This window comes from Myotis daubentonii, chromosome 13 (genome assembly GCF_963259705.1).
Source record: "Myotis daubentonii chromosome 13, mMyoDau2.1, whole genome shotgun sequence".
NCBI lineage: Eukaryota > Metazoa > Chordata > Mammalia > Chiroptera > Vespertilionidae > Myotis > Myotis daubentonii.
In genome coordinates, this window is record NC_081852.1 from 36555764 (window position 1) to 36579536 (window position 23773).

Sequence of the window (23773 nt, forward strand, 5' to 3'; positions counted from 1 at the left end):
AATAACGGAGTCAATCTGTTGGGCCATGACTCAATGCGCCCAAATGACCAGGATCGCGATGTCTTACTAAGCCTTCGGGGTCAACACACACAGTACTTTTAGGGTGCGGCCTCACATTAGTCAGCTTTGCTAGTCTGGGTCAAGAGACGACCGAAAGCTCAGGAATTAAACTCCTTGGAGACTGGGCCTCCTCCCAGGTTCTCCTCCGCCTTGTAGACTGTTGGTGTTCAACTACGAATGGGCGCACGCCTTGGGCTTCAGGAGGCAGGCCGCCCGGGGTCTGCACGTTGAACAACCGCCTCGGGTGCATCTGATGCGACGGTCCAGACCGCGTTTTGAAAAGCAGAGTAGAACGGGGAAGGAAGGTGCGTACAAGAGTCAGCTGCTCCAAGGCGTCCTGTTTCGGCCGCTTTGGAGGCGAAGGCTGCGTCCGGGCTTATTCACACCTTTGAACCTTCAGAGCGCGGGGGCGTCGTGGCGTCAGGCCCCGCGGCACCTGCGACGAGGACACTCGCCCCCGCTCCGGGCCGAAGACGCCGGCGCCACCCAAACCCCAGGTCCCCAGAGCTCCCCGGGGTTTCCTTCGGTTTCCTTGGAGCTCAGGTCCGCGCCGTGCCTCGCCGCTTCCCGCCGGCGCCCAGGGTCCACCGCCAGCTGCGGGCCCACTGGGGGCTCCGACGGAAGCGACGCCCCGTCCCGCCCCCCGCTGCCCGCCGGAACCGGAAGTCAGCGGCTGCCGCCCGCTCACCGCCCCCCGCGGGCCACCCGCACCATGCTCCGCGGCGCCCGCTGCCTGCGCGGGGCTCCCTCGGCACCCTCCGCGGTCCTGGCGGTGGCTCTGCTCTCGTCGCTCTCGCGCTGCTCCCTCCTGGAGCCGGAGCACCCCGCGGTCTCGGCGCTCAGCCCCTACTTCGGCACCAAAACTCGCTACGAGGATGCCAACCCCAGGCTGCGGCGGGACCCCGAGGCGCCGCTGCGCGACCCGCAGCTGCTGGAGGAGACCTGCACCCCGGTGCAGCTGGTCGGCCTCATCCGCCACGGCACCCGCTACCCGACGGCCAAACAGATCCGCAAGCTGCGGCAGCTGCACGGGCTGCTGGAGGCCCGCGGGCCCGGGGGTGACCTGGGCGCCGCGCTGGCCGCCTGGCCGCTGTGGTACGCGGACTGGATGGACGGGCAGCTCGTAGACAAGGGGCGGCAGGACATGCGACAGCTGGCGCTGCGCCTGGCCTCCCTCTTCCCCGCCCTCTTCAGCCGCGAGAACTACGGTCGCCTGCAGCTCATCACCAGCTCCAAGCACCGCTGCGTGGAGAGCGGCGCCGCCTTCCTGCAGGGGCTGTGGCAGCACTTCCACCCCGGGCTGCCGCCCCCCGACGTCGCAGGTGACCTCTGGGGCGCCGGGCCAGTCCCCTGCCTGTTCCCCGCCCCCCCCTCGCCTTCAGACCTCCCCCATATCCCGGACTTCCCCAATCCCAGCCTCTCACTTCCCTCTGTCTCCCGATCCCCATCCCATGGTTTGGTCTGGACTTGGACTTGGCTCCCTCGCTTCTCATACACACATTTATTTGTTCATTTATCAGGTATGAATATGGCACCTTCCACGTGCGGGACGTTGTAGTAGACATTAGGGGATCCAATAGGAAAAGAGACAGACCAGGGCCGTTTTAGACCATCCAGTCCCAAAATTGAATTGCCCCCTCTGAGCAACAAACCCTCCTTTTCTCCTCGCCCCGGCTGCTCGTTCTACAATTGGGCACATTTAAATACGTTCTAGGACTTTCTTCCTCAGGCTTTGTTTCTGATACTATTTGGATTTTTTTTTTTTAACTTACCATTCTTTTTCAGATGTTGGTTCTAGACCTATCTCCTATTTTAGGAAGATATTCTCAAGTTTTCTTTACTGCTCAGTTTTTTTCTTTTTTGTTCTTATATGTACTATAGAGTGACCTTCGTTGTAGCTGTGGTCCATGGTAACACGCAGTACTTTACTAATTTATTCCATTACTTACTCTTTTGCAAAATTTGAGATATCATCTGGTGGGGCCCTTTAATTTAACGGTGGGACAGCTGAGCCCAAGAATATGCCTTGTGGGCTCAGGCCCAGATTCCCAGGTCTTCTGTTTCCCAGGAATGATGCTCCCCCCCTCAGAAAATGTTTAATAGACACAGTTAGTACTAATAGCAAACACTTAATACCTGCTATGTGTGCAACAGCTCGCTGAGGTTGATAGTATTTTCTCCCTATCCGATGAGGAAATTGAGAAACAAACACTAAATAATTCGTCTAATTTCATATAACTAGGTATGGACCCAGAAAGTCTGATTTAGAGCTTGTCTCTTAACCCTTACACTATGTAAATAACTTCTGTTTGTCTGTAACTTAACACGTTAAGCGCCCAGTCACCGGCGACTGACACTATACTTTATGTCCGGAAGACAAAAGGTGTTAAGGGTAAGAATAAAAACATAATATTTTTGTGCTGGAGACCTGATTGAGTGTGAATACTTTTTTGATCCGTTTTAAGGTCAGAGAAGAGGTGAGACATCATTTAGTTTCAAAGTCCAAGTGAAAAATGAAGTAGATTGGTTTCTCATTTCTCCAATAGCATCCTTAACAGTTCAGCCATCACCAAGGGGTTCTTCCATGTCATTGCTCTGTGGGTAATTCATCTGGCTGACTTGGAATTAGTCATTGTTGAATTGTGCTCTTTTGTTACAGCTAGGCCTTTTCTATTAATATGAGTGGAAATTCCCCATAAATCAGTTAAATTAACTGAATGTTGAAAGTAGAATATACTTTAGTATAGCACAGTATATACAAGGTGGGGTAAAAGTAGGTTTATAGTTGTTCATATGGAAAGTAATACAATAAATAATAATATGTGTATATTTGGGCTTTTGAGGGACGACACGATTAAATTTTGTATTCTTACAGAAACAACGATGCCTTTGTTTCTGTTTAAAGAGCAGCAGTATTAGATAATAGCATGGATGAAATATCCAGATCCACTTGGAAAATTGTATTTTGAGATCACAAAAAGATGACTTGTTTTCCTAGTTAACATGCTTTCTTAAGAATTGTAATCTAATATGCAATTAAAGTGGGCAGAATTATCCATTTCAGGACCTGAAATGGAGATATATATATATATATATATATATATATATATATATATATATATATATATAAATAAATATATATAAAAATATATATATATATAAATAAATATATATATATATATATTTGTTTTTCCACACACATCTATAGCAAAACAGTGTAACTAGATTTAATTTTCTCATTTTATATTCAGAAATCATATACTTGGTGTTCTTTTCCTTTAAAATTCACCCCAATGGTTGAAGCATGATTATGAATGTTTTTCCAATACATACTTGTTCCCAAGTTGGGGAAATAATATAACTTGTTAAATTTTAAATGGGAAGTTTTTGGGAGCTTCAGTTAGAAAACAAACCAAATCAGAAGCTCCTAGCACAATGAAAAACAAAAGTGTAGATGTATTTTGTGTATTGTTAGTTTTTGTCCCAAGCATAGTCTTTTGTGAAATAAACAGGGTTGAGAAAGTTAATTTAAAAAAATAAATGTTCTGTGTAGACTTTGGCTTAGAGTAGAAAAATAGATTCTTTCTGTTGAATGATCTCTAACCATGTAATTAGAAATTTTGCTAATTTTTAGTTTTTCAAGTTCTCTGTGCCTAACAGAAACAGCACTTACATAATACATTTTTGTACATTTTATGACTTTTATGGCTAATTACTTTTGCTTTAAGAAAACATTCATTTAAATTATCTTTATTGTGTAGTATTTTTTTTTAAAATATATTTTATTGATTTTTTACAGAGAGGAAGGGAGAGGGATAGAGAGTTAGAAACATCGATGAGAGAGAAACATCCATCAGCTGCCTCCTGCACACTCCCCACTGGGGATGTGCCTGCAACCAAGGTACATGCCCCTGACCGGAATCGAACCTGGGTCCCTTGAGTCCGCAGGCCGACACTCTATCCACTGAGCCAAACCGGTTAGGGCTATTGTGTAGTATTGTTATAACACTTTTTACCTTTGATACTCTGTTTCTTTAGTCTTTTTAGCATATACTCATGAATTACTATTACAAATGGGAGTAGTTTTGCCCTATGTCTTTCTTGAATAATGTGTGCTTATTTCAAACATGAATAAATAGGTTTTTAGTGTTCCTTTCACACAAAATATTCAATAATTTGAAATTGTCGCTTATGTCTTTTCAGACATGGAATGTGGACCTCCAAGAATTAATGATAAACTAATGAGGTTCTTTGATCATTGTGAAAAGTTTTTAACTGAAGTGGAAAGAAATGATATGGCTCTTTATCATGTAGAAGCCTTCAAAACTGGACCAGAAATGCAGAACATTTTAAAAAAAGTTGCAGCTACTTTGCAAGTGCCAGTCAACAATTTAAATGCAGGTAATGTGCCTATTATCTTTCATTTGAATTCTGAAGTAGTTAAATGGCTTTTAACTCTGAAAATGGAAAAAATATGGAGGAATAAAGTATTCCTTTTAAAAGATCCACAGTTGATTTTACAGTAAGAAAATAATATGTTTTCGGTCATGCTTAACTACTTTTAGATTGAAATTCTTTGAGTTTTATGTAAATTAATGTACAGAATTTTTACTATATTCTGGAATTTTTTTGAGGGCAGAGGTATATAAAGTTTCAACTTTCAACACTATATATAAAACAAAAATTGTTTTTTCTGTGTTATCTCCTTGTAAAGTGCTTTTGAAGCAATTCAGAAGTACATGTTCATGTCTTGAAAGGGATAAGTTTTAGAAAGTGAAAGGCACAGTAATGTGATTTTTTTTTTCTTTAGGCTTTAAACTTAGAGATGCTGAGAAAATGGACAGTCATGTCTGTCATAAGGTATTGCAGTGAAGATGAGCTGACTGTAGTTTATCATGCAACCTAGGACACTTGGAGGGTGAAAGTGACATTATTAGTAATTATGCCAGGAAAGCAAGTGGAAAACCAGGACATATGGTCACTTAGAAATGTGAAGTTAAGAAAAATAATAATTTTTTTTAGGAATTTATAATGCATAGAGCAGGTGTTGAGAAATATGCATACAAAGATTGTGGATTTCATTATATTGTGAATAAATTTCCAAAAGACTAGAAGTAGGAGATGTTGGAGAAAAAATGCAGACTGGAATCTGTCAATCATGGAGACTGAATGCTTAACGTTTAAAGGATCAAACAAGTGAAAATGCCTAGACTAAGCTAGCATTTTAAACTTGAATTTTTCCTCTTTCCCCAAATTGGTTGGTCACCTGCCAGTTTTAAAAATTATTTATTTTATTAGGAAATAATTCAAGCTTATACATAATAATAATGGCTAATATAATGAATGTTGTTATACCCACAACTTATTTTTATCAAATTTTAATATTGTGCTTCAGTTAGTTGCTTTAAGGATATTGAGGTCTTTTGGTCCTGCTGGAGGATCTCATTCATCTCCTTTTCTCTCCACAAGTAACCATTGTCATGAATGGACCACTTAAATCATTCCTTGCCAGTTCTTTGGTGTTCGTTTGTTTTGTTTTGTAGGGTGTTTTTTTTTAGATTTTTAAAATTGATTTTTAGTGAGCGAGGAGGGGAGAGGGAGAGACACGTCCATTGTTTGCCTCCTGCACGCCCCCTACTGGGGATCAAGCCTGACTCCTGGGGCTGGAGCTATTGTAGTCCAAATTCTTTTTAGTTTAATTGGGCTGAAATTTAGATATCCTCATGGTTTCGCATCACAGTTCCAGTTCCTCCCCTTTGGATTATACAGAGTTAGCCTTAATCTTTGATAGCCAGGAAGAAACTGACAACTAACTTTATCCAGTTTCTTCAGTTGTGCTGCACATGGCATTCTATAGATATTTAGCCTTTGAAAAATTGCAAAGTAGTAACCTACAAATTTTACCTTTCCCCCCCAGATTTGATTCAGGTAGCTTTTTTCACCTGTTCATTTGACCTGGCAATTAAAGGTGTTAAATCGCCTTGGTGTGATGTTTTTGACACAGATGATGCAATGGTAAGTGTTAATTTTGCAGTTTCTTTGCTTTTTTGCATGATTTATTGTTGCTTGAAGTATCTTCTCAAAAAATAAGCAGAATAGGGAACATTAACTATCTTTGACTAACATAATTTTTCTTAACAAAAGAGAGATTTTGCTTGTTCAGATAGGGCCTACCTACTTATAACTAGTTTGGGTTCATAAAACTCTGGAAAACATTCTTCCATTGTGATTTGATTTCTAGGTCCACCCAATTAAAAATGAATTTAACCCATTATCAGATTTTATTGCTGGAGAGGATTATAGAGCTAATATAATTTAAATTCTCCTTTTTATAGGAAGCCAAGGCTCAGAGAGGATAAATGGTTTTCCAAATGTCTGTTTCTTTTATAACAGTTTGGATGATAAATTGAGTTCTGTTCCACCTGGTGATGGCAGTAATTCATCTACAATTTCTTTCTGCCTACTTCATATTTTTTCCTCCTCAGTCATATGCCTTCTTTGTAGAGACGCCTCTGGTGACTTTAAAGGAGGTAAATTCTGACCAGTTTTGGGATGTTAGAAGCCAGAGAGGTGAGGTAGGAGAGCATTACTTTTTTTTTTTAAGTATTGAGGATTGCAGCATTGGATAGAATTCTGGGGATGAGATAGTGAGATAGGATGTTTGTGAATATGGATCATTAAGGAATATGGACTTTTGAAACCTTAATCATCTTCATCCCTTGCATACATATGAAACTTTCAACATTCCATATGAAAATAAATTAACTTCAAATTTTAACCTCAAACTTTGAAAAGTAGTATACTATTTGCCAGATAGAAGCAGGATTTTAAGGTGAGAACTATTGTATCTTTGAAGGTAAAAGAGTGCTTTATTTTGTTCCTCGAAGACAAGTGACCAGCAAGCAGGTTTTATGTGGTATGGTGTCAATGTGGAACTAGGGTTTAGTGCAGTGATGGCGAACTTATGACACACATGTCAGAGGTGACACGCGAACTCATTTTTTTGGTTGATTTTTCTTTGTTAAATGGCATTTAAATATATAAAATAAATATCAAAAATATAAGTCTTTGTTTTACTATGGTTGCAAATATCAAAAAATTTCTATATGTGACATGGCACCAGAGTTAAGTTAGGGTTTTTCAAAATGCTGGCACGCCGAGCTCAAAAGGTTCGCCATCACTGGCTTAGTGGCTGAGTTGGAAGAAGGGGAGAGGGCCCTCAGTAGATGGTTACTGTAGGATGCTGAGCACCAAAAGTAATCGGTGTGTTCTATTTTCTCTCTGTGATCCTGAGTGTCATGATGATCTTTTTCTTTGTCCCGGGTACCCAGTATCTTTCTTATCTCCTCTAATAGTCCACAACTCATCACTTCAGAAACTTACTTGTGTTCCCTCTTTTGTTATGCCCTTTGCTTAGGATCATCATAAAATTTGTCTTTTAAATTGGGATACTTTGTGAAATGAGCACCATTAGTAAGTATGCTGGTATAGATATAAACTGAGATTTATGGTCACCATTTATATATGTGTCAAAATGGTACATTTCCCTTTTCTCCCTACACATACTGCTCTAGGGCCGTGGTCAGCAAACCACGGCTTGCGAGCCACATGCGGCTCTTTGGCCCCTTGAGTGTGGCTCTTCCACAAAATACCATGTGTGGGCGCACACGTACAGTGCGATTGAAACTTCGTGGCCCATGCGCAGAAGTCGGTATTTTGTGGAAGAGCCACACTCAAGGGGCCAAAGAGCCGCATGTGGCTCGCGAGCCGCAGTTTGCCGAACCGCAGTTTGCTGACCACTGCTCTAGGGAAGAAAGCCAATGAGCAGAATTAAAGTAATTCTCAGTATTATGTAAATGACTGAAGGGTGTTGGCAAAAAGGGAATTTTAACAAAAGAATAACTCATTTGCCCAAGTTACTGCAGTTGTTGGAATAGTTGGCATGTGCCCATCTGGCCCCCTGCTGTCTGCCCATTTCCTATTCCCAGTGGCTCTCCATGTGGTCCCTTACTTCTGAGACCAACAGTTTCTGGATTAAGTGCAAGCCACTCCCTGCAGTAAAGACATACATCTCAGATCATAGCCAGCCTCTGCTTCATCTTTGTGTCACCTACTTGTATTTCTTCCCTTTTCCTATTTGAATCCCTTTCCAGTTAAACATTGTACTCTCCTTTTGTGCATTTTCTCTTTCTCTTCTGGGAGATAGTTTGATAGATTACAAAAACCCTGGAAATTAAGATGTTGGTCAAAGTAACACTTAATCTTTCTGTGCCTCAATTTCCTTATCTATTAAGAGACTGGAGGCCCAGTGCACCTTCTCGCAGTCCGGGACCCCTTGGGAGATGTCTGCCTGCCAGCTTAGGCCTGACCTCTAAGCTGGCACGCAGACATCCCTCTCGCAGTCTGGGACCCCTTGCTCCTTACTGCCTGCCTGCAGCGGAGACAGGAGAAGCTCCCACCACTGTCGCTGGGCTAGCCAGCTGTCTGGCTGAGCAGTGCTCCACCTGTGGGAGCGCACTGGCTACCAGGGAGCAGCTCCTGTGTTTAGTGTCTGCCTCCTGGTGGTCAGTGCGCATCATAGTGACCATTTGTTCTGCCCCTTTGGTCGATTTGCATATTACACTTTTATTATATAGGATAGAACTATCAGGTGACTCAGGAACACCCCTATAACTAAGATTCTATACTGGCCTTTCTCTTTTACTTTTCTTTTTAAGATTACCCTTTATCTCTTTATTGCATATGAATGCCTCTCCCCCAACTTATTTTGAAAAATTTCCAACAGAAACTGTAAGAATAATACCATGAATGTTCATGTCCTTCACCTATATTCACCAGTTGTTAACCTTTCTTTTGCTACATTTGCTTTTTTCTACATATATTAGTTACCTAGACTTAGTGGTTTAAAACAACATAAATTTATTATCTTCTGTAAGTCAGAATTCTAAAATGAATTTTATAGGGCTAAAATCAAGGTTTCAGGAAGGCTGTGTTTTTCTGGAGGCTTTAGGGTGGGAGTGGGAGACGTCCAGTCCTTCCAAGGCATTAGGGGTGAGTTAATTAAATGTTTGACCAAACATAGCAGGCTAATTTTTAAGTTGATAATTTTGTATGGGCTGTGAATGATGTTATAAATATCCAAAGGCCCTTAGCATAAAAAGGTTCCTCACCTTTTTTCCGGTCTCTAGAGGCCACCTGTATTCCTTGTATCATTCTGACCTCTGCTTCCATGGTTATGTTTTCTGCTCTGACTGCCCTTCCTGTCTACTTAAAAGGATCTGTGTGATTATATTGGGTCCACCTGGATAGTTTAGGACAGGGGTGGGCAAACTTTATGGCTCGAGGGCCACAATGGGTTCTTAAACTGGACCGGAGGGCCGGAACAAAAGCATGGATGGAGTGTTTGTGTGAACTAATATAAATTCAAAGTAAACATCATTACATAAAAGGGTACGGTCTTTTTTTTTTTTTTTTTTTTTTTAGTTTTATTCATTTCAAACAGGCCGGATCCGGCCCGTGGGCCATAGTTTGCCCACGGCTGGTTTAGGATAATTTTCCCATCTTAAGATCCTTAACTTAATCACAAATTCCCTTTTATTATGTAAAACTAGAGGGCCGGTGCACAAAAATTTGTGCACTCGGGGGGAGAGGGGTTCTTTCAGCCTGGCCTGTGCCCTCTCACAGTCTGGGACCCCTCAGGGGTTGACCACCTGCTGGCTTAGGCCCGCTCCCCGGGGGATTAGACCTAAGCTGGCAACAGACCTACCTCTGGTAGCCCGGGAGCCCTCGGGGGATGTCCACTTGCCAGCAGGGAGCAGGCCTAAGTTGCAGTCGGACATCCTTAGCACTGCTGAGGAGGCGGGAGAGGCTCCCACCACCACCGCTGTACTGGTAGCCATCAGCCTGGCTTGTGACTTAGCAGAGCTCCCCCTGTGAGAGTGCACTGACCACCAGGGGGGCAGCTCCTGCATTGAGCATCTGCCCCCTGGTGGTCAGTGTGTGTCATAGTGACCAGTCATTCCCAGTCGTTCTGCTGTTAGGGTCAGTTTGCATATTACCCTTTTATTACATAGGATAGAGGCCTGGTGCATGGGTGGGGGTCCCGCTGGGGTGCCTGGCCAGCCTGGGTGAGGGGCTGAGGGCCGTTTTCCAGCTAGCCAAGCCTGCCGGCGATGGAAACTCCCAGCCTCTCCTTTTTCTCTCCTTTTTTTTTTCCCCCCCCTGGGATTTATTTACCTTCTATAATTGAAACTTTGTAGCCTTCAGAGGAGCTCAGAGCCTGCCAGGGCAGGCAGGAGGGAAGCTTGGCTTCCTCCATTGCCAGTGGCAACCCAGCCTCCTCCTCGCTTCAGCTCCGTGGCCACAGCCGGCTGAAAGCAGGTATCTGGGGTTTATTTATCTTCTATAATTGAAACTTTGTTGCTTTGAGTGGAGCCCAGAGCTGGCTGCGGCAGGCGCGAAGCTTGGCTTCCTCCATCACTGGGGCAACCAAGCCTCCTGCTTGCTCCAGCTCCATGGCTGCCGGCCGCCATCTTGGTTGGGTTAATTTGCATATAGTCGCTCTGATTGGCTGGTGGGTGTGGCTTAAGGTGTAGCAAAGGTACGGTCAATTTGCATGTTTGCCTTTTATTAGTGTAGATAATATTCAGAGGTTCTAGGGATTAGGATATAGACATCTTTGGGGGTCATTTATTCTGTCTACCACATATATGTAATCTTTTTCTTTTGCAAACCTCAAGAAACTTTACCCTTAAATACTTGGGCATGCATCTCAAGAAGATTCTCCTACATTACCATAACAAACTATAACATATATATATATAGTACATATTATCTAATGTACAGTATTCAAGTTTTCACACTTGTCTTAATAAAGCCCTATATTTGTAGCTATATATAGGTATATATCACCATTTTTATTGATTTCAGAGAGGAAGGGAGAGAGAGAGAGAGAGATAGAAACATCAATGATGAGAGAGAATCATTGATCATCTGCCTCCTGCACACCTCACACTAGGGATCAAGCCTGCAGCCGGGCATGTGCCCTGACCAGAAATTGAACCTTGACCTGGTTCATAGGTCGATGTTCAACCATTGAACCACATCAGCCAAGCTCAAGTCTTTTTGATGTAAAGTTTTAATAGTGCAAATAGGATTTTTAAAAAAATTCCAGTTATAACTACTGTTTCATTTCTGATACCATTTTTGTTTTATTTTCTGAATAGATTTGATAGAACTTTGTATTTATTTCAGTTTCTTTTTTTACTTTTAAAAAATGTTTACCTTGGACTTTTTGCTAACTTTATGATTTAGTTGCCTCTTTAATAAATGTTTAGTTTTGTTTTGGTTATATGGCACTAGCCTGCTTTTGCTCTTAAACTTATGGCTTGTACTTAGTTTCTCTCGCAAGCATGTCTAACTCACAGCATTAAATCAGGCGTTCAGCCCACTGCCCTCAAGTTTGACATGCTTGCTTAGGGGCTCTTTTGGGAAGAATGGCTCATCATGTACCTCTATAGGTTTTAATTCTCTAGTTTTGGTTTTTATCTGATCAAATAATACTTGAGTACAAAGCTTAAATTTCAGGTAAAGAAAAGCTACTTTAATCACCAACTCCAATTCAAGACCACTCCACAGTGATTAATTACTGTTATGTATATTTTTCCACCCTTTTCTATGCTATTTATAATTTGTATCATTTCTTAGAAATGTAAACAGTCTACTGTCTGCGTGTAGACAAATGGTCATTTTACTATTTTTATTCTTAATTTGCTCTTCTCAATCAGCAGTATATCTTGGAGAGCTTCCATGTCAGTACTTGTAGATCTACAATAGCAAATTTTTTTCATTGATTTTTTTTTTTTTTTTAAGAGAGAGAGGAAAGGCCAGTGGGAGAGAGAGAAACATCAATTGGCTGCCTCCTGCGTGTCCCCTACCAGGAATCAAGCCAGGGTCAATGCCCTGACCAGAAATTGAAGCAGCAACCTTTTGGTGTATGATATGATTCCCAACCAACTGGGTCACACTGGCCAGGGCAACAGTGTAGAGTTTTTAATAGCTGCATAGTATTCCATTGTATGTGTATACTATAGTTTAGTTAACTCTCTATTAATGATATTTAGGTATTTTCAATAATATTTTTTTGATTCCTGTAGGTGCTGCTGTAAGACATTCTTGTATGTTCTCTCTTGTTTTCCTCTGTGAATATTATTTTATTAGAAATGGAATTAAATGGGTCTTAAAGATATATGTTTTTATGGATTTTGCCAATTTGCCCTTTGAATATCATTCTACAACAATATACATTCCTTTAGCAGCACCAGTTCTCCATATTTTTGGCCTAGTTCTATTCCTTTTATTTTTGCCAAACTAGTACATAAATCAGAGTAACTCATTTTCTGTCTGATTTCTACCTTTCTAAAATTCTTAAAAATTCCTGATCTAATTTTGGCATCTTTCTGTATTGTAATAATATTCCATGTATGTCTTTTATTTTTCTGTATATACCTTTGCTATCATCTTAATATAATTTTAGAAGAAAGATGTGAACACATGTCTTTAATAACGCACTGTTCTGAACTGTTTTGGATGCTGGACTTTTGGCTGTGAGGTCTAACTTGCTTTTGTATGCTTTCCTCTACATTCCCACAATTTAAATTCATATGTCAACATATATCTCTGTGTGGCATAAATCTTTGAGTCCAATTAGTAAGTAATTGAAGTGGTAAATGTAAATTAGGGAATCTGTTACATGAATAAAAATGTAATGATTTAAAAAATGATTTTGAAATTTTTATTTTTAGGTATTAGAATATTTAAATGATCTGAAACAATATTGGAAAAGAGGATATGGGTATACTATTAATAGTCGATCCAGCTGCATCCTGTTTCAGGATATCTTTCAGCACTTGGACAAAGCAGTTGAACAGAAAAAAAGGTAAAAACTTAAAAAATAATTTTATTTTTTAATCTTCACCTGAGGACATGTTTATTGGTTTGAGAGAGAGAGGAATGAGAGAGAGAGAAACATAAATGCGAGAGAGAAGCATTGATTGGTTGCCTCTTGCATGTACCCCCACCAGGCACCAAACCTGTAAAACCAGGCATATGCCCTGACAGGGAATCAAACCCGAGGCCTTTCGGAGTACAGGATGATGCTCCAACCATCTGAACCACACTGGCCAGGGCATGAAGTTTATTCTGTGTGCCCAGTTAAGCTTATTTTTAAAAATAGGTTTTGTTTGTGTATTTGGCTGTATCTTCTTGCCAGGGCTAGATTTGCTATTTAACCACTGTTTGAGCAGCTATGATTAGAAAAACAATGAATTTAATAAAGAAATGTGATGTACCTGGATTGTATTCTACTCTTTCCTTCCCCATTATTTCTATCAGTATATTTCTGTCCTGCTTTTTCAAAGTAAAGTTTATATTCTGGAATGTAATTGCTTGCCTCATGAGATCTTTTTTTGTGAGTGATACTCTCAAACACCAAAATTAATTGCTATAAATATTTCTTATTTTCATTGAATAACTTTCATTATCCTTTTTCTAACTTTTCATTGACTCTCAAATCTCTGGTATTTTCACATTTCACTGGGTATGGGTATGGCTTTTTAAGGTTGTGTAGTTCCATATTTTAACATAAGATGGCAGCATTGAAATAAATGTATAAAATAGCCATTTGGTTAATTAGCCCATTATAATGGGAGAGCTTTGTCTTTTAAAGTTTTTAGAAATGCATGCAGATTCTAAGTCCTCAGAACCTATTCTTGCTGGTCTTTTTGCTAACTTTCTGAAGTTAGTGTTCCAGGGGATTTTAACTCAGTGTACCAGGAGGTGCCACCTCAGTTTTAGTGCTAGTTATTGAAAGAGACTAACTAAATGAGGTAAAAAGCAATGTACTCTGAATGCAGATTCAAATGGCCAGTTGCTTCCGGAAAGATACTTTTTGATTCTCATGGACTATAGGTCTGTGATACCTGGAACTTTGTTTATTTCACCGCTCTTTGCTCAGTGCCTATGAACAAGTGTGGAATGCAGTTGGAATGCTCAGTAGATATTGAAAGACTATCCACAATCCTTTTTCTTTAGTATTCCCTGTTTTAGTCAATGACACCATCATCCTCCCAGGCAGCCAAGCCACAAACCGATGGATCATTTTTACCCTGTCTCCCTCATCCTCTGCATCTCCTAATATTGTGATTTTTTTTTTCTTTTGGCTTCCAGTTTTATATCAATCTCTTCCACTTTTCTTCACCCCGCACTACTACTGCTATTGGTGGGAGTAGGGGGTCCACATCTCCATCTGTTGCTAGTGGGAGTGGGCTTCTTGCGATATCCCAAGAAAATGAATTTTCTGAGACTCACGGGGGAGGATGAGATATTGTAGGAAGTTTTATTTCTGTGGAAAGTTTTATTTCAAGCCCCTTAGTTTCCAAGTTTTCATTTCCCTCAGTACCACCAAGGAAGGAGTCCCATTTTGCCTTTAGTAGGGCTATAATCAGAGCCAGTGTCTAGAATTTTTGTTCCATATTTGCACTCTCCAGTCCAGCATCAGGCTAGCTTAGCTTGTGTTCCCAACTTCAATCCATTAGTCCATTGTGTGTGGAGTCCACATGGCTGTGGGCCATACAGGGGAAATGTAAAGAATCGGTACAAGAGAGCTCCATGAGCCAAGAGCAGTAAGAGGGGATTTCTTTGTTTAGGGATTATGTCTTACTAAATTTTCACAGGCTTGCATTGGCTGCACCCATTCTGGCCAATCCATGGTTCCCCAGGCTTGACTGACAGGCAAGTACCTTCCCTAGTCACCCCAGCTTCACTGTACATGGATCTGTCTCCCCTTTGTTGGACTCCTTTATCCCCAGTGATCTGCAAGCTGCCCAGTGGCCATGCTTTTAATGTCTGGCCTTCCCTTTGCTCCTTTCGTATTAGTAGTAATACCTAGCTAATTACATAGGCATCACTACCACCTCATTTTATGCTAGCTAGTATCTTCTCCTAGATTTTAGCACCTGCCTCCTACGTGCTTTCCTAAATTTCGGTGTTACTCCCATTCCACTCTAACACAGCTTACGCAGGCAGAAAGTGAATACATTTAAATTACTGTCTCAAAGAACTCATGTCTGGTTTGGAGGATATTTGTAAAACCACTAAAACAAGTACTGGAGGAGAATAAATTTGAACTGTGGGGTTTGGTAAAGGCTTAATGGAGGGAGGAATCTTTGAGCTTGGTTACTGAAAACTTCTGTCACTAACCTCAGCATATGAGCCCTTAATATTTTTGATTTTTTTAAATAGCTCTATTGAGGTATAGTTGATATAAATAGCACATACTTAAAGTGTTCAATTTGGTGAGTTTTTATATATATGTTGATACCCATGAAATTGTCACCAAAATTATGATAATGAAATATCCATCACATGCAAAGATTTCTTTGTGAGTCTTTGTAATCTACTTTCCACCCCCACCCCCACCCCCACCCCTATTCCAAACTGGGCAACCACTGATCTGCTTTCTGACACTATAAATTAATTTGTGTGGTTTTTTAGAATTTTATATACTGGAATCATATAATATGTACATGTTTTTGGTTTGGCTTCTTTCACTTAGCTCAGTGTTATGAGATTTATCCATGTTGTTGTGGCTATGAGTAGTTAATTCCTTTTTAAGGCTGAGTAATATTCTCTCCATGGGTACACCACAATTTGTTTCTCCACTCTCCTTATGATGGACATTTGGGTTGTTTCCAGTTTGAGGCTATTACAGATAAAGCTACTGTGGACCTTTGTGGTCTTTATATGGACATATGCATATTATTTCTCTTGGATAATATCTAGAGAGCTGGAATAGCTGAGTCATATATAGGTGTATGTTTAACTTTTTAAGAAACTGCCAATCTCCTCCCACCAATGTATGAGAGTTCCTGTTATTCTTCATCCTAGCCAATACTTGGTATAGTAGATCTTTTTAATTATAGCCATTATAATGGGTGTTTAATAGTATCTCATTTGGTTTTAGTTTGCATTTCCCTAAAAATTAATGATATTGAGCATCTTTTCATATTTTGGGGGGCTCCTCTTCTCTGTGCTGCAGCCTTGAAACTCCAGGCAGTAATCTGGGACAGTTGTTGGAGTTCACCTGATTTGCCTTCCTTCACTCTTACTGTATTGTTGAATGCCTGAAAAATGCTCTTTCGTATATTTTGTCTGATTTTATAGTAGTTCAAGGCAGAAAGGTAAATCGGTTCCTGTTATTCCATCTTGAATGGAAGCAGAATTTATTTTTATGTCTTTGCTTGAGAAAAAAATCTTTATGTTTGAGCCATTTTAGTTCTACATTTGTGTTAAGCTGTCAAACAGATGCTTCTCCAGATGCCTCATTGGAGCTGATATTTCAATCAGATGTATAAGAAGATAAAAAATTTTCCTGTTAATTTTCTTCCCAAAGCCCCTCATATCTCTGGCAGTTCATGTTGCTTATTTGTGCACTTACATAAGTATGGGGATTATGTGGATCATGTTTAAAAACACCCCTTGTGTAACGTTAGTTGAATGTGAAACTTGAATTAAGAGCTTAGAAAGATCTAAGCTGAGTATATTTAGGGGAAAAACATGCAACTATTGGTTGTTTTTCTGGTTGATCTTTTTGAATGACTTGAAGTGCTTTTTTGGAGTGTTACCTATTTTGAACATACACATACTAGTCAACCTTTATTTAACAGCAGAATTTTAGACTTCAAATTAAATTTCATTTTTAATTGAAGGTTTAATAAAATCTTCTTACCAACTTATAATAGTAAAAGAGGGCTGCAATTTGGAGAACTGCATTCTTATCTTGCTAGATAACATTAGGCAATTCACTTGTCTTTTCCTTATTTCTAAAATGAGAGGATTTGACCACTTCTCAACCCTAAAACATTGATTACAACAGTGTATTTCTATATATACATTCATATAGATTAATCACTTGTTTTCTTATATTTGTATTGATACTTTGCATTTTCTAGGTTGTTCTTCCTTGGGACTTGGGTATAGAATTCAAGGACAAGCTGGAGATTAGGTTCTTTCAAATAGTAATTGGATTTACACTAACTGGAGTAAATTAGAGCCTAGCAGATGTGTGACACTTCTAAGATTTACTCTCTATTGTGAGGCAGAGCAAAAAATAGTGTGTTCCTGAAATGGAACCAACTCACTTAACAGAAATTATGGATTTATTTTACAGAAACTTGGCATATACCTTTAATGGCCTCTGATGAAAATTGGATCATAAATAAAGACTCTCCTGTATTTGCTCTGACAACTTTAGAGTTATAAAAACCAATAAAAAAGCCCTACTGTATTTGTGGCCACACACAAATTCCATAACTCTTTAACCCCCACTAATTGAAGGTATATAAGTAAAAATGAAGATTTTTGATGTTTGGATATAATTTAGAATAGAAATGTTTTTCCATTTAATGCTACTTTGTAAAGAAACCTTGAAATGTAAGTCATCTGAAAGGGTAAACAGGTATAAGCATGAGCAGCTGTTTAAGACGGATTATGTTAACTCTTTGGAATAAAAATACCCACTTTTGAGTCACATATATCCCCATGTCAGTAGTTTTTTTGTTGTTTGTTTTGTTTTTAATAAACTCTTCTTTAGATCAGTTTTAGGTTTATAGCAAAATTGAGCAGAAAGTACAAAGAGTTCCCGTACACTCCTTTGCCTACCCATTACTATTGGCATTCTATATCACAGTGGTACATTATAATTAATAACCCTCCAACAAAATATCATTATCACCAAAGTCAATAGTTTGCATTAGAGTTCACTGTTGGTGTTGTATATTCTCTGGGTTTGGACAAATGCATAATGACATGTATCCACCATTGTAGTATTATACAATAGTTTTTATTGCCCTAAAAATCCTCTGTTCTTTGCCTATTCATCCTTCTCTCACCCCAACCCCTGGTAACCACTGATCTTTTTACTGTTTTCATAGTTTTGCCTTTTTCAGAATGTCATGTAGTTGGAATCATATGCTATGTAGCCTTTTCAGATTGGCTTTTTTCACTTAGTAATATGCACTTAAGTTTCCTCCATTTCTTTTCATGGCTTGATAGTTCATTTCTTTTTAGCACTGAATAATATTTCATTATCTGGATATACCACCATTTATTTACCCATTCACCTACTAAATAACATCTTGGTTGCTTCTAAGTTTTGACAGTTATGAAAAAAAGCTTCTATAAATGTCCATGTTTAGGTTTTTGTATGGATATGTTTTTAATTCACTTGCAAATATACCAAGGAATGTAAGGATCATGTGGCAAGAGTATGTTTACTTTTGTCAGAAACCTCCAAACTGATTTCCACAATGGCTATATCATTTTTTTATAAGATACCATTAAGCCCCTTTTATTTTATTTTTATATATATATTTTTTATTGATTTCAGAGAGGAAGGGAGAGGGAGAAGGAGATAGAAACATCAATAATGAGAGAGAATCATTGATTGGCTACCACCTTCATACCCCCTACTGGGGATAGAGCCCATAGCATGTGCCCTTGACCAGAATCGAACCTGGGACCCTTCTATCCGCACGCTGATGCTCTATCCACTGAGCAACACCAGCTGGGCAGCTATATCATTTTGCATTCATACCAGCAGTGACTGAATGAAATCCTGTTGTCAGCACTTGGTGGTGTCAGCTTTCTGGATTTTGATATGTAGTGGTATCTTGTTTTAATATGTAATTCCTTACTGACATGATGTGGAGCACCTTTTCATTTACTTACTTGCCATCTGTATATCTTCTTTGGTGAGCTTTCCAGGTCTTTTGCCCATTTAAAAAATATATATTTTTATTAATTTGAGAGAGAGTTGAGAGAGAGAGGAAGGGAGAGGGATAAATAGAAACATCGATCAGCTGCCTCCTGCATGCCCCCCACTGGGGATCGAGCCTGCAATCCCAGGCATGTGGCCTCTTGGTTCTTTGGTCCATCCGTGTTCAACCACTGAGCCACACCAGCCGGGTTTTTGCCCATTTTTTAATTGGGTTGTTTCTTATTGTTGAGTCTTAAGAGTTCTTTGTATATTTCAGATAACAGTCCTTTGTCATAGGTGTTTTTTGCAAATATTTTCTCACAGTTTGTGACTTGTCTTCTCATTCTCTTGACATTGACTTTAGCAGAAGAGAGTTTTTTAAGTTTAATAAAGATTAGCTTATCAGTTAACTTTCATGGATCATGCCTTTGGTGTTATATATATAAGTCATTGCCATATCCAAGGTTATATAAGTTTTCTCCTTTGTTATTTTCTAGGAGTTTTATTGTATTGAGTTTTACATTTAGGTCTATGATCATTTTTTAGTTAATTTTTGTGAAGAGTCTCAGGTCTGTGTCCAAATTCATTGTTTTTTGCATGTGGATGTCTAATATTCCAGCACCATTTGTTGAAAAGACTGTGTTTGCTCCATTGCTCCTGTATTGTCATTGCTCCTTTGTCATAATTATGAGTTAGATGTTTTACTCCTACTTTCTTAAGGAGCCTTGAAGAAAATTGCTTTGTCATATATATTCTAGTTTCAACACTTGAACCACTAAGGATTACTAAGTTGAATTTCAGCTTGTAAAGTAGAATAGTGAAGAAAAGCAGTTATGTTTGAGACAAGTGACATAGTCTAAGCCAGTGATGGCGAACCTATGACACACATGTCAGAGGTGACACGCGAACTCATTTTTTTGGTTGATTTTTCTGTGTTAAATGGCATTTAAATATATAAAATAAATATCAAAAATATAAGTCTTTGTTTTACTATGGTTGCAAATATCAAAAAATTTCTATATGTGACACGGCACCAGAGTTAAGTTAGGGTTTTTCAAAATGCTGACACACTGAGCTCAAAAGGTTCGCCATCACTGGTCTAAGCTGTTATTTAATAGAAATACTTTTGAGTTAATGCAAAAAATATTTAACATTCTTTTAGAGCTAATAATTTATTTAAAAGTGTGCTAAATTCTCCTTCTTACCCTTAAAACCCAAACTAGACATTCAGTGAGCTCTGAATTTTTTCTTGAAATGCAAAAATCAAGAAGAATGAAATTTTAAAAAAACATTGATTTTTAGAATGGTTCCTAGCTTTGGAGTTACTGTCTCATGGCTAGAGGACTTAAACTGTAAACCAGTATTTGTTTTTCTTTAACTTGTATCACTATTAAATTGCATTATATTTACATTATGGAAGTGGTATTAGCTTTGACTTGCATATGCTCAGATGTATAAAAGGATCTGGGAAGTAATGAAATATCCTATGTTAGACAGCGTGGAGTGACGTATGTCCCGTGTAACAGGTTTATGTTCACTCTGGAAGGTAATCCTCATTCCTATTATACTGATTATTGCCTTGTGGGAATATTTATGTTGTCAGGTCTTTCAGTTTTTCAAGAGGAGCCAAAAAAATCTGGATTTTTAAGAATCTGAAATCTCCCAATTTTGAAATACTGACAAATAATGCAAAATTGAAAAATATGTATGCAGGTGAAATTGAATATAGCTATGGTCTGAATGGTACTTCTTTGTAACTTCAGACCTAAGAGGATGCTTCTTGGAAATAAATATAAGGCTTTAGGTGCCCTACTTAATGTATACCAGTTAAGAAGAGAGGCTTACAAACACTTCTTGATGAGAATGTTTTATGCTTCTAAGTGTAGATATGATTTTCTATGACACGGATACATAGACATATTTTTTCTCAATTTCTCATTTAAGGTCTCAGCCAATTTCCTCTCCAGTCATCCTTCAGTTTGGTCATGCAGAGACTCTTCTTCCACTGCTTTCTCTCATGGGCTACTTCAAAGACAAGGAGCCCCTCACAGCTTACAATTACAAGGAACAAATGCATCGGAAGTTCCGAAGTGGTCACATTGTACCTTATGCCTCAAACCTGATATTTGTGCTTTACCATTGTAAAAATGCTAAGACTGCTAAAGAAGAATTCCGAGTGCAGTTGTTATTGAATGAAAAGGTGTTACCATTGGCTAACTCGCAAGAAACTGCTTCTTTGTATGATGATCTGAAGAACCATTACAAGGACATCCTTCAGAGTTGTCATACCAGTGAAGAATGTCAATTACCAAAGGTGAACAACACATCTGATGAGCTATGATTAACTGGAGAACATTTTTAATTCATCAGGAATCTATAGGGCGTGATTACATGCGTGGAGTAGGTGGGCAGTCCCTGGTTACAGAAAGCTTTCACATTACTTGGGTATTTCTGTCTTCATAGAAAAACAATGAGTTTCTTTTTTAGTCTGGACATGAACGTGTAAGCAACAATTCTTCACTGGAGCAGCTCTCTTAAGGGGAAAAATATCTATTCAAAGAAATAGTTGGCACTGCAAATGTTTACAGAAGTTAAATTCTTCTTTTTTATACAAGAAATCTCACACTGAATATGTTTTCCAAATAAAGCTTGAAAATGCTGGAGTAACAAAGTATGTCAGTTGGATGATCCATAACTTGATTGAACCAAGTCTAGGAACTTTACCAGTTGTGCTGCAATTCTCTCTTTTTTTTCCTCAAGTAGCACAGTTCTAGTATTATGTTTCTTAATCAGAAATATTGTGATACCCTGGGAATATCATTTTGGAAGAAAGCTAAGATCTCTGAGAATTTGAAACAATATTAAGCAGTCTGATGTAAAAGGACACTTTCACTGAAGAAAGACAAAAAATAAAATAAATGTTTTTGTTAATAGTATTTATAAAGAATTTGAAGACTTTTTCAATAATTCCTTTTAGACTTCTACTAAGTCCTGCAAGGCCAGTCTTTAATTATCATACCTGTTTTATATATATAACAATAGAATGACAAAGAGGATCATTAGCAATGTCAGATGGATAGAATCAAAGTTCCTTCAATCCATTGCTTAGCAGTTTTTAGCATTCTGTCACTTTGCTTCAGTTTTTATACACAGTGTCCAAAAAAATGTATACACACTTTGAATAATTATAAAAGCAATGTTTATTAAAAGACATTTCATTTTCAAAATGTAGTAGAATCAGCTGTTAAAGTTTGTGTATACATTTTTGGGGGACAGCCTATATTTTGCTATTACATCTTTTGAAATATCTTTTGGTTGCTTAATTTTTTTCATTCCTTTTGTTTATTATTAATTTCAGGGAGGAAGGGAGAGAGAGAGAGAAACATCAATGATGAGAGAGAATCATCAATTGGCTGCCTCCTGCATGCCCCCTGCTGGAGATTGAGCCCAAAACCTGGGCATGTGCCGTGACCAGGCATCGAACCCTGACCTCATGAGTCAATGCTCAATTACTGAGCCATACTGGCCAGGCTCTTTTTAAAAGAAATAAAGACTTTATCCTGGCTGGCTTAGTTTCACATATATGAACCCATTTTTAAAAAAGAGTTCTGAATTCTGTCAAATACCATGAAAGTTTTTGCTATAATAATAAGCAGAATTCTTGCCCTGGCTGGCTTTACTCAGTGGTTAGAGCATTGGCCGGCAGACCAAAGGGTTGTGGTTTTGATTCCCATCAAGAGCACATACCTCAGTTGCTGGCTCCATCCCCCACCCCGTCGGAGTGTGCGGGAGTCAACCAATCTATGTGAGACCAATGTCTCTCTGTCCCCTCCCTTAGACTCTCTCTAAAAAATCAATGGAAAAAATACACTTGGGTGAGGATTAAACAAACAAAAAACAAAATTCTTGGTCTTTTCTACTCTTCGTGTTGATAAACAGTCATTGATGTTAAAAGTTTGGGAGTTGAAGCAGCTTTGACTAAATCCAGCAATGCAAGGCAATTTTCTTGTAATTGAAATATTCTCAAATAAATGGAAATCCATTTTTTTTTGTTTGTTTGTTTTGTTTTGTTTTTTTTTAAATTAAATCTTTATTGTTCAGATTATTACATTTGTTCCTTTTTTTTCCCCCCCATAACTCCCCTCCTCCCAATTCCCGCCCCACCCTCCGCCCTCACTCCCCACCCACTGTCCTCATCCATAGGTGCACGATTTTTGTCCAGTCTCTTCCCACATCTCCCACACCCCTTTCCCCCCCAAGAATAGTCAGTCCATTCCCTTTCTATGTCCCTGATTCTATTATAATCAACAGTTTATTCTGTTCATCAGATTATTTATTCACTTGATTCTTAGATTCACTTGTTGATAGATGCATATTTGTTGTTCATAATTTGTATCTTTACCTTTTTCTTCCTCTTCCTCTTCTTAAAGGATACCTTTCAGCATTTCATATAATCCTGGTTTGGTGGTGATGAACTCTTTTAGCTTTTCCTTATCTGTGAAGCTCTTTATCTGACCTTCAATTCTGAATGATAGCTTTGCTGGATAAAGTAATCTTGGTTGTAGGTTCTTGGTATTCATCACTTTGAATATTTCTTGCCACTCCCTTCTGGCCTGCAAAGTTTCTGTTGAGAAATCCGCTGACAGTCGTATGGGTATTCCCTTGTAGGTAACTGAGTTACTTTCTCTTGCTGTTTTTAAGATTCTCTCTTTATCTTTTGCTCTTGGCATTTTAATTATGATGTGTCTTGGTGTGGTCCTCTTTGGATTCCTTTTGTTTGGGGTTCTCCGCGCTTCTTGGACCTGTAAGTCCATTTCTTTCACCAGGTGGGGGAAGTTTTCTGTCATTATTTCTTCAAATAGGTTTTCAATATCTTGCTCTCTCTCATCTTCTGGCACC

General features: G+C 39.1%; 1 protein-coding gene across 2 annotated transcripts; it reads left to right on the plus strand.

Moving 5' to 3' along the window:
* The first annotated feature begins 135 nt into the window (after positions 1-135).
* MINPP1 (multiple inositol-polyphosphate phosphatase 1) lies at positions 136-22923 on the plus strand. 2 transcript variants are annotated; one of them, XM_059662726.1, is made up of 5 exons: positions 136-1382; positions 4264-4461; positions 5978-6075; positions 12864-12997; positions 20819-22923. In XM_059662726.1, exons 1-5 carry the CDS (start codon positions 314-316, stop codon positions 21213-21215), a joined length of 1896 nt encoding a protein of 631 aa, XP_059518709.1. In that variant the 5' UTR covers positions 136-313; the 3' UTR covers positions 21216-22923. The 2 variants fall into 2 exon arrangements, with proteins under 2 accessions (XP_059518709.1, XP_059518710.1); XM_059662727.1 differs by having other exon boundaries at positions 143-365.
* The last annotated feature ends 850 nt before the right edge of the window (positions 22924-23773 follow it).